The sequence below is a fragment of the Hipposideros armiger genome, unplaced genomic scaffold (assembly GCF_001890085.2).
Source record: "Hipposideros armiger isolate ML-2016 unplaced genomic scaffold, ASM189008v1 scaffold_113, whole genome shotgun sequence".
NCBI lineage: Eukaryota > Metazoa > Chordata > Mammalia > Chiroptera > Hipposideridae > Hipposideros > Hipposideros armiger.
In genome coordinates this window covers 1,436,767-1,447,761 of record NW_017731463.1, presented here as the reverse complement: position 1 = coordinate 1,447,761, position 10,995 = coordinate 1,436,767, and the positions used below count along the sequence as shown (strand labels likewise).

General features: G+C 40.0%; 1 protein-coding gene across 1 annotated transcript in view; it reads left to right on the top strand.

The window, feature by feature from the left end:
* Positions 1 to 10,995, top strand: part of RGS7 (regulator of G protein signaling 7) — a 469,804-nt gene that overhangs the window by 443,075 nt on the left and 15,734 nt on the right. The window contains exon 9 of the mRNA XM_019647554.1: positions 6,562 to 6,636. Coding sequence (XP_019503099.1) covers positions 6,562 to 6,636 — 75 coding nt within the window. The remainder of the gene's footprint in view (positions 1 to 6,561; positions 6,637 to 10,995) is intronic.

Below are 10,995 nucleotides of genomic sequence, written 5' to 3'. Positions count from 1 at the left end.
AGTACAATCCAGGACCCATCCTTCATTTCTTTGTTCACACTTGTTTCTTTCCCAAGCCTTCCCCATTTCAGTCAATGGCGCCACCTTACCCATTTGCCAATAGTTAGGAGTCGTGGTTGACTATTCTCTTTCCCTCAGCATGCCCTTTGACCCAAGCCATGAGTACATTTTTTTGATTCTAGCTTCAAAATGTGTCCCAAACCAATACTTCTCATCACCTCTAATGCTGATGTGCAGATTCTGTCACCATCATCTCTTGCCTACATGATTGCAACAATATAACTGGTCTCCTTGCTTCCACTTTTGCCCTGACCCCACTGTGATAATCCACCCCCAAGGTACTCATTGCTCCTGAGTTTTTTAATTTTTTTTTAATAGACTTCATTTTTTAGAACAATTTCAGGTTCACAGAAAAACTGAACAGAAAGTACAGCTAGTTCCCATAAGCCCTCTGCCTCCACATATACACAGCCTCCCCCACTACCCACTACATCACCAGAGACATTGCAATCAGTGGACCTACATGCACACATCATTATCACCCAGAGGCCATCATTTACATGAGGGCTCGCTCTTGGTGTTGTGCATTCTATGGTCAGACAAATGTATAATGACATGTCTCCATTATTATAGCATCCATACACTTATCCACTTATATTGATCCACGTGCTCTCTAGTATCTGGTGTTCTCCATGTTCTGGATGTTGGCTATTCTAATAGGTGTGTAGTGAAATTTCATCATGGCTTTAATTTTGCAATTCTCTAATGATACATGATATGTTGGACATCTTTTCATATACTCATTTGCCATCATCCGTATAGCTTCTTCACTGAGGTACCTGTTCAGAACTTTTACCTATTGTTTTAAATTGGGTTTTTGTTTTCTTATTGTTGAGTTTTAAGAGATCTTTGTATATTTTGGATAACAGCTCTTTACCCAGATATGTCATTTGCAAATGTTTTTTCCCAGTCAGTGGCTTGTCTTCTCACTCTCTCGACAGTATCTTTCAGAGAGCAGAAGTTTTTAATTTTAGTGAAGAGCAACTTATCAACAATCTCTTTCATGGATTGTGCCTTGGGTGTGGTATCTAAAAACTCATCACCAAACCAAAGGTCACCTAGATTTTCTCCTATGTTATCTTCTAAGAGTTTTTGAGCTTAGCATTTTACATTTAGATCTATGATCCATTTTAAGTTATTTTTGGTGAAGGGCATAGTGAGTTGTTTTTGTTTTGTTTTGTTTTTTAAATATAAATCATACCAAGTCACTTTCCTACTTAAAACTCTCCAATGACTTTCATTTGTGTTTAGAATTAAACCAGCATTCTGACCGTGATCTACCGTTTCTACCTAACCTAACCACTTTCCACAGCTCCGAGCTGTCATGGTACATTTTCCTCCCCTCTGCTACAGTAGCCTTGCCCCTGCTTCCTGAGATTCGGAATCCATTCATAGCCTACATTGAAGCGTATTACATACTCAAGAATGTGTAGCTAGCAAATAAGGCTGAGTGGGAATCAAATGAGTGTATATTATAAAAGAAGGGAGATGGAAGGTCTTCTAGGGTATTTGCCCCAAACAACTTCTTTCAGTTTGGGTGTAGCATTTAGTACATGGATGGGTCAGCAGGGCCGAAAAGATCAGAGGCTAAATCAGTTTGCAAGTACCCGGAACAGAAAAAGCTTGAATTGGCTCTTTAAAAAGTATCCTGAGATTCAACACTTAAAAATCTATACTCACTTTATATAAGGGTAAGGAATCATTTTAATTGAGGTGGAATACATTGCAAATTGAATTTTTAAAAGATGCACTGTATTACAGAAGGACACACTTTTTCAATAATATAATTGTATGTGAACCAATAATTACGTATGTATTCAAAACCTTATTTTCCCAGAAATATGTGTTTTTAAAATATTTCCAGGAGTAGGCATATATCTTATTATCAGCTCTGTGTTCCACCTCATTCTTAAACCTCCATTCGTTTGTCATTTAGGACATATTTTTTGCTCAGTTGCACATCAGCTATGGTGATTGAATTTAAGACTTGTTGTCCATGACTGACTCTTAGTTCTGCTCACTGAAGTCCTTAAATTACCCCACGTTATCCTAAACACAAGTATGCCTTCTGCTACAGGGAATAAGAATGCATTATGTCATGAGAGGAATTAAATGGTATTTAGAGTCCTTTAAATAAAATATCATGACACCAAAAATTCCAGCTACTGCTTTAGGACTCATTAAGACACTTACATGTACACTATGGCAGCGATATTTTTCAATAATATGCACCTTTTGCTCTTTTGGGAGTGGATTCCAAGACATTAAACTCTGCTTTTTAATAAATAGTATTATTGTAATATTACAGCACTGCTTAATTCTGTTGAAAATAAATTCACCTTTAACTCACTAGAAATACCTTATGATTCTTTTGTCGGCCAATGTAAATACCTCTTTATTATTCCTTAGATCCAATACTATGTACTTAATATTATGTCTGGAAAATTGTACATATTTGAACATTTTTACTGAGTGCCTGCTTGGTAATGATGATGTTATTTATAGCTTATTGGGAAGATATGTTTAATAGTCAGAAAAACAATTAAACATAACATTCATGTGGACCTGGTGCCAGCTAGTGGTATGTATTATATATGCTTCCAAAAGAGAACTGCCTTTTCTAAATAACCAAGGGCACACATGATTTTATTGAGATCAAAAGTGCAGAAAAAAAAATTTTTTAAATGTCTATCCACCATGTTGGTGAGAACCAACAGAATATACATGAGCCATGAGCTCATGTTATGTTGTCTGGTGATGCTCTGTGCCACTATCTACCCAGTCCTATGCTCCCGACATTGTGATGAATCAGGTGTCTCTCGACCTCATTATATTAGATTATTGAGGTATGAATTGTGCCTTCATTTCTGTATCTCACCATTTATCACAAAAGCTGACAAACGCAGAAAGAAATACTTCTGGACTAAATTTGAAAAATTCAAAAAAGTATTGCCCTCTTGTGTTAACCACAGTGTCTGATTCCTGAAAGCAGCTCTTTCGTGGGACATCAAAACTAGGTCAGGACCAGACTGACTCAGAAATATAGTAGACAACTTTGGGCATCTGCGCTTTTTTAATCTTGGGAATCCCCTATTTAAGTTACATAACAGTGACCTGTTTAGCCCTTAGCTGCCCCAAGGGGCACTTTAGAAATGAAAGGGGGCTTGAAGGCCACTGAGACATGTGTCCCAGGCTCAGTTGACTATGTTAATCATTGAGCTGTTAGCAACAAGTTTTGAACTGGCAGATTTTATTTGCCTGGGATGAGAGCAGAGTTATGGAACGTTATCTCAGGGCTCAGTCTCTAGTAATGTTTACTTTTAGGGTCAATGCTTTCTTATTAATTTGCTCATTAATGGTGTTGATAATTGGCTCAAATGGAATTTTAGATGCCTGCTAATGGCTAATTTACTACATGGCCATAACCTTGAATTTTGAGGGTGAAAATTGTAGTTCCCTTTGGGGCTGCAGTCAGATATGACCATAGGAGAGGTAAAAAAAAAAAATTCTTTTCACTTCATGCCTTCACTGGTTGACACGATTTCTGGGGCCATTTGTCAGTGATCCCACCTGGTATGAAGTAAGATGGATTTAGAAGTCCATCTTATTACAGAGGAGCTTTCAAGTTCAAGTAGTTCATACTCCTCAGATGTATAAAGAAAATGTATTTGCTGTAATTGGTCTAGTTTACTCAGAACCCCATTTAAAAGATAGGTTTCAATGTGTGCATGCTCTGCATGGTGTGATTGCATCATGTGAGATAATTCAGTCACTTTTGGATAAACGATCACACTTCTGGATTTCTTCTGTCTTTCCCTCTGCTATGCAAGATTGTTTCTGGATAAGAGCTTGAGGGATAAAGGTTTTGTTTTTATGTGATCTCATGCATGGGGCGTAAGGACCGAGCACCCACTGGGTATCTCCCGGCTTCTTCCTGATGCCTGCTTTCAACAGCTTGGTGCCGTCTGGTCCCAGGCCTGCTACCGCGCGCGGGGCTACCATCTCATCTTCTGACACTAACTACTGGAGTGTGTGCGCCAGACATTTGCTCCCAGTATAAAATCCTTGCACACTGTGTCCTTTGCCCCATCCTCAGGCTCCCATCTACCCACTGCTCTTCTCAGAATCTCTATGCCCATTGCTCCAGGGGCATGCGACATATTCTGGGCCCCTTGCCTGCTGCACATGAGCCTTGGCATGTGTTATCTCAGCCCTATCTTTCTTGCCAACTCCTGCCCTGCTGAAAGGATGTGATCACATCTGGGACTTCTTCTGGGTGAATGAGACTTGCATCTCCGCATTCACAGGCTCCCTTGTACTTGTCTGGACATTTCTACCCCTCCCTCCACTCCCCTTGGGGTTTCTTCCTCAGAGAAGAAAAATGGGACACCTGTTCAGCTCTCCATCTTACCGTTATTTCTCTTTTTCTCCAGGGGATGGAAGGACATGTGTCCCCGTTTCATATATCCTGTCCCCATCATTCCCACCCCTTCACATGTAGAAGAAAATCTCTATGATCTATCTTGTCATGCGTGGCTCTGGATAGAGTGATAAGAACTTCAAAAACTTCAGTGCCTCCCCTTTTCTAACAGACTCAGACTTAGGGGTGGAAGGCTGCAAGGAAATGTATATTGAATAGGAAATGAAAACACATAGCTTTCATATTTTCAAAACATTATCTTTGTTACATCTAGACCAAGGGTTACGGGTCCTGTCTGGTTATTAAAATCACTGAAGGTCCTTTTAAAAATACTGATGTCTGGACCAGCCACGGAAAAATTAAATCAAAATATTGGATGCTGATCAATCTGATGCTGGGATAGTTTAAGTAAATTGCTCCATATCAATTAGTAAATACATCCCAGCCAGAGGGGTGCCCTTCTGTCCTCCTACACTGCCAAGCAGACCATGGTGCTAAACCAACTATTTATTTATATTCCTAAAGGTATGCAAACCAAAATTATAATTTATGCAATGTTATAATCCGTGTGTGTGTGTGTGTGTGTGTGTGTGTACTATATACATTTCACATGTAATCTACGTAGAAAACAAATCAAGAAAGTTTGCTTTTTTCATGCTCTTCTTTATTCCTTACAATATTACGGTGGAGTTTTGTCATGATGGCTGTGATACCAAGAGGGGGTTCTATATGGAAATGTCTTATGTACTCAGTCATGAAAGGAGCAAATCCCCTTGCTTGCCAGTGATGGTAGAGAACAGCATAGTTTTTGAATCGCACCAGTGTTTCCTTTGTGTTCTTCCCTACTAACTCCATCCCAACTCCACATTAACCTTTTCTTACATTTATAGTTTCTCCGGAGTCTCTTTCAAGGATATCTGATGTTTTAATGATCTTGCAATCTGTGTGGGGGTGTGGGGGATGGGGATAGATTAATTGAGCAGAGACACACAAAACAATACATTTTACTAGTTCCAGGGATGCCACATCTTGTACCAAATCTTGAAAGTAAACACAATCCGTGTGTTTCTTCTGCTTATTTCCATCACTTCTAAAGGAAAAGCAATATGTAAGGACCTTTCTAGATATAAGGTCTCATCTTCTTTCTTTTCTGTTTCCTGATTCACAGTCTCTCTGCCCTCCACCACTCTCCTCCCTTTCTCATCTTGTCTTCTTTTCTCCTCCTCTATTCTCCTTATCTCTTCTCTCTCTTTTCTAACTCCCTCCCTCCACCTCTCTCCTCCTCCAAACAAAAAAGAAGCTTTACAGTTCTCCATTTCTGTGCAACAGAGCAATAAATCCAGCAAAATGATACCCCTGAGGCTGTCAGAAAACCAGGGGCGGGCTGCCTACGTTATTTCTCCAACAACCCCCCCCCATTTAAATAGGGTTCACCTGCCTGAAGCAAAGGAAAAAGAAAAGCTGGGGATCTCTGGGAAGAAGCATGGTATATCAATTACCAATTTCTTTCTTCATCCTCCTCCTTTTAACCACAGCCTCCATTGCATATTGTGTCTATGGAAAAGAAATATTCCCAGTCACCAGATCTCATGAATCATTGTAAAACAATTTATTCCAGGATTTGATCTGGCTCAACTGATTGTAGTTTTCCAACCTGGGGAGCAAGCAAACATCTGTTACAGTGTCTCCTCATATGGAGAGGGGACACTGAGTGAGGCTGTGTACAGGTGCCAGCTGTGGCTACCACCACATTTGGTCTCTACACACACTTGTTCTAAATCTGTCTGGTTGGCAGCTAGTAATATCCACACTCACTTGCACATGCAAACTCATGCGCTTCTTTTTCCTATTGCCCTGAGAACTCATTGAAAATGGTATCTGAAGGTCACGCGAGGAGTAGAGTGCAATGTATTTTGTTATTGACTGCTGCTGATAGAAGTGGCTGTGGCCATGTAGAGAGCTGCCAGTGACTGCCAGTGTCATTATGGCATTTCCTCAGGTTCTAGAGAGCAAGTCATGAATGCACTGATCAGAGCTGCACATCCAAAGATTCCTTTGTCTCTCTGTTTTTCCATTTTCAGCCTGGATGTGTAAATACCACTGAAGTGGACATTAAGAAGTCATCCAGAATGAGAAATCCACACAAAACACGGAAGGTAAAAATCAGCGTTGGTTGGGCGGAGCTTAGGAATGAGCTTTGTACTGTTTAGAAGACGTCTGTCATAAATACCTTTTGTCCCATTTCATAGAGTATCTTTGAGTATTTTCCCTGCTTTTCCTTGTTGCTTGGCTAGAAGAAAACCTGGGAGTTCAAACCCTGGCCTCCTGTCTGTCCTTCCCTTCTCTCCTGAAGAAATAGCCCCATCCTAAGACACTCAGGTGACTGTGACAGGCCTGGCTCTGACAGGAAGGGACTAAGGATGCCGAGGACCCCTCCTCTCTCCATCAGAGAGAAGAGCCATCAGCAAAGGAAGACATCTTTCAAAGTCCAGCAGACGAGTAAAAGTAGATGGAGACTATCTGAGAAAAAGTGATGCTAATGAGAGAAAATTATGTTTAGATAAAAGTCTGAGGGAAAAGGGACATTGTAAAGATGTTTAATTACAGATCTTATATGAGAAATTCCTTTTAACATCAGAAATTTGTGACAAAACCATAAGACAGTGATTGGGTGTTTGGTGTCTTATGTGAGAGAGTACATCATAAACAAACAAAACAGCACTTCAGAATTTAATGGCGTTTTCAATAATTTTTGAAAACATAGCAGTAGTACCTACATATACAGGTTGCCAAACAAATGTACACATTTTAAGAAAGGAAACAACTGTATTAAAATTATGCTGATGGTAACCACTTTGAGTACCTCTTGTAATTGCAGAAGTCAAATGTGAGTTGTTTTCATCTTTTGTTGTCAGTAGATATTGAGTATTACAATTTAAATACAGTTTTGTCCTTTCTTAAAATGTGTATACATTTTCTGGCACACTCTGCATTTATAAAAGTAACACATACATTTAGAAGGCACTTTTATCCATGCCATTAAAAAAATCGCTTGATGCACAGAAGAACTTTTGGCCTATAACAATCACTCTGAGGACATAGTCCAAGGTTAGCACCACTGGATTAAAGCCATTCCCTGTGGCTTTTTCCTTATGTAACCATAGCATTTTCCAGGGCATGTGTCCCTGAAGTAGGCACAAAACATTTATGTTTGTAATTTTATTATTGTTGTCTTCCTTCTTCCATCCCTAGAAACATATGCATCATATCCAAAGCCCCCAATGTGGTTCAAGGACCTTTTCTTTCTTTGAAGAGAGTTTACCTTGATATTTGAATAAAGAAGCCACAGGAAAGGTGCCACAAAACCCACTTGGATGCGCTGCTCAAAAACGTTTGCCCCCAGGAGCTCTCTGAGAGAAAGAGGCCAAGCCAGACCAAAGCAGGCTCATGGGTGCCCTGTCTCGTGACAGGCCCTGCTCGGTTCCTTTTATCCTCTGCTCACAGCACAAGGCTGGGGCCTAACGTTGTGAAACAACATCCAAAAATGTAATCACTTCCCCAAAAAGTGCCTTAAGCAACCTCTCACTACTTTCTGAATTTTGAAGAATTACTCTTTGTAATATCTTACCTCGTGTCAAGTTTCCCCAACAGCCGCTGACTGAGATATGCTCTGATTCGGAAGAGAAAGTAGATGGATTAAGGAGACAGAATGTAAACATAATAATAAAGCAATCATTTACACTCTCTTTTAACACTATACTCAATATTTCTACCTTCCCAATGGTTCACATGGCATCTTTCTTTTTGAAAATTTGAAAAGCAATAGTTGACAATGTTGTTCTTCATAGTCCATCAGGGCTCATTTAATACTGGAAAAACATGAGGAAACAGCAGGGAAAAATACTGCTGCAATGAGGTAGAATCCTTGAGCTCTAGTTGTCTCGGTTGTAGTCTAATTTCCTGTGACTCAGTAATGGTAGAACGCAGGGCCTAACTGCAGAGCTGTACAGCACTAAAGTCCCAAGAGAAAAACTAAAGTTCAGGAGAATGCTCTAGCAAGTAGCATGCATGCCCTTGGGTGTAACAGTTTGAGAACACTGTCTTTCTTACCTTTTGATAAATACAGCTTCTCACAGTCAGAAGTGTTGAATGTGCTAGAATCTTCACAAATAATGTTATTTTACATAGAAGACTATGGGACTCTAAGCCACATACTGGTTTGTCCTTTAGAATTATCACCACTGCTACTTTAGCTCCTGTTTGGCTAGGAAGTGGAACGATCCGTTCAATCAGTGGATTTACTAAGTCTCTCCTTGAAGCCAGGCATGTACTGCTCTTCAGGTATTTGCCAGTCAGTGGGAAGGCCCTGACCTTGCTCCCGCAACACATGATCTAAGAAGAATGCACACACTAAACAGGCAGACAAGCAAATGTCTACACGTATCATTACATAATTTTGTTAAGTGTTATATATTAGTCTGCTCTGGTTGCCATAACAAAATACCACAGACCGGGTGGCTTAAGCAATAGCAATTTATTTTCTCACAGCTCTGAAGACTAGAAATTCAAGATTTAAGGTACTGGCCAGTGTGGTTCCTGGGGAGGGCTCTCTTCCTGGCTTGCAGATAGCCGCCTTCTAGCTATGTCCTTCTATGTGAGGCAGGGCTAGGAGAGAGCAAGCACATGGATGGCACTCTGCTGTCTCATTCTCTTAGATTAAGGCCCCACCCTATGACCTCGCTTAACTTTTATTACCTCGTTGTAGACCCCCGTCTCCAAATCAAGTCACTTTGGGGAGTAGGACTTCAACATAGGAATTTTAGAGAGACACAACTCATTTCATACATGTTATCAAGGACATTTAAAAGGTTTGTGATTCTAAATTGCCACACCACTTTATCAACGAGTAACTTGACAACAAGCAGCTAACTGGCCCATCATCCTCTGAGGGTTTCCCGGCTTTGTCCCAATGGAGCAGACAGTTCTGTGGGATTGCGAGCCCCAGACAGAAATGGCAGAGGCCAGCCTACCACCTCTGGAAACTGCCTTGGTCTCCGTTGGGAATTGGTCTGTCTCCTTCGCTCGTTCTCTTAGCTGTGTGATCTCCCTCTGTCTTACATTGCTGCTGGTGAGGAAGTGGAATCCCCGGACCTTACTTCATCTCTAAAAACAGATACAGCCCTTAGCACAGAGTTGTTATTCATTTCTTTGGGATGCAGCTGTAATGATATTTCTTGACTATGTGTCATAACAAGAATAAAGGGCCCAGTAAACCCCTAACACAATAATCTAGTATATGTACCAAAGAATGCAGAGTTTGGAATGTTATATTTAATTGCTGAATTCAAACATATGAAAAGAAGGCTTAGATGTATATCTGACCTGTGATATTTTTAAGTATTTGGGATTAGTCAATTTTTAAATGTATCTTTTTAAATCTGACTTTACTAAAATACAAAGCAAGAGGTAATTTGCAGTCCCTCCAATCTCTATGCAGGAATGATGACATAGCATAATCAGAGAGAAATGAGCCCAATGTAGGCAAATTTAAGGAACACCATGTGTCTGATAGTTTTCAGACTGCTTCTAAAATTTTAACTATAATAGGTCAGTCTGTGTGTTAACCAGCATTCTCCCGAGAAACAGAACCAAATATATATATATATATATATATATATATATATATATATAGAGAGAGAGAGAGAGAGAGAGAGAGAGAGAGAGATTTTAAGGAATTGGCTCAGTGATTATAGCGGCTCAGAGAGCACTAAAACTGATAGGGTAGCCCAGAAGACTAGAGGCTTGAGAACCAGAGAATAACTGCCATCTGCTGACAGATTCGCTCTTGTTTGGAGGAGGTCTGTCTTTTTGTTCCATTCAAGTCTTTAACCGATTGGATGATGCCCACCCACACTATGGAGAGCAATCTGATTTACTCGAAATCCATTGATTTAAATTTTAATCTCGTCCAAAACATAAAACATTGTCACAGAAAATCCAGAATAATGTTTGATCAAATATCAGCACTGTGATCTGGCCAAGTTGATACATAAAATTAATCGTCATAGGCTGATCCTTCTATATGACAATAGCTGTAGGGATCCTAGAACAATATAAATGGAAAATGACAAAAGCATTCATGCAGATGTGACTGAACCCACATTTCAGATTGCTTCCTGTAACCTCAGAACCCCTATTTCAAAGCAGCAGTAGATTGTTTCTTGTTGTGCTTTCTTTTCTCTGTCCCCTTCATTTGGACGTTATGGCACCTGATATTTTAGTTAACGGCTAACATGTACGTCGTAGAAGAACAATTAGCAAATTCATGATTGGTTGTCTAGTTTTTTCCCCTGTGAATACAGTGGTGATAGCTGTTTATACATAGAAAGATTGGCATTTCCTCCCTTCTACCTGCAGCATGTGTAATTTTCAATTTTAATGTGTTAGATAAGAGGATAAACTACTCATAGCTTAGAGTAACACCAATAAGGAGTCCAGAGAGTTGCAGGCAACAG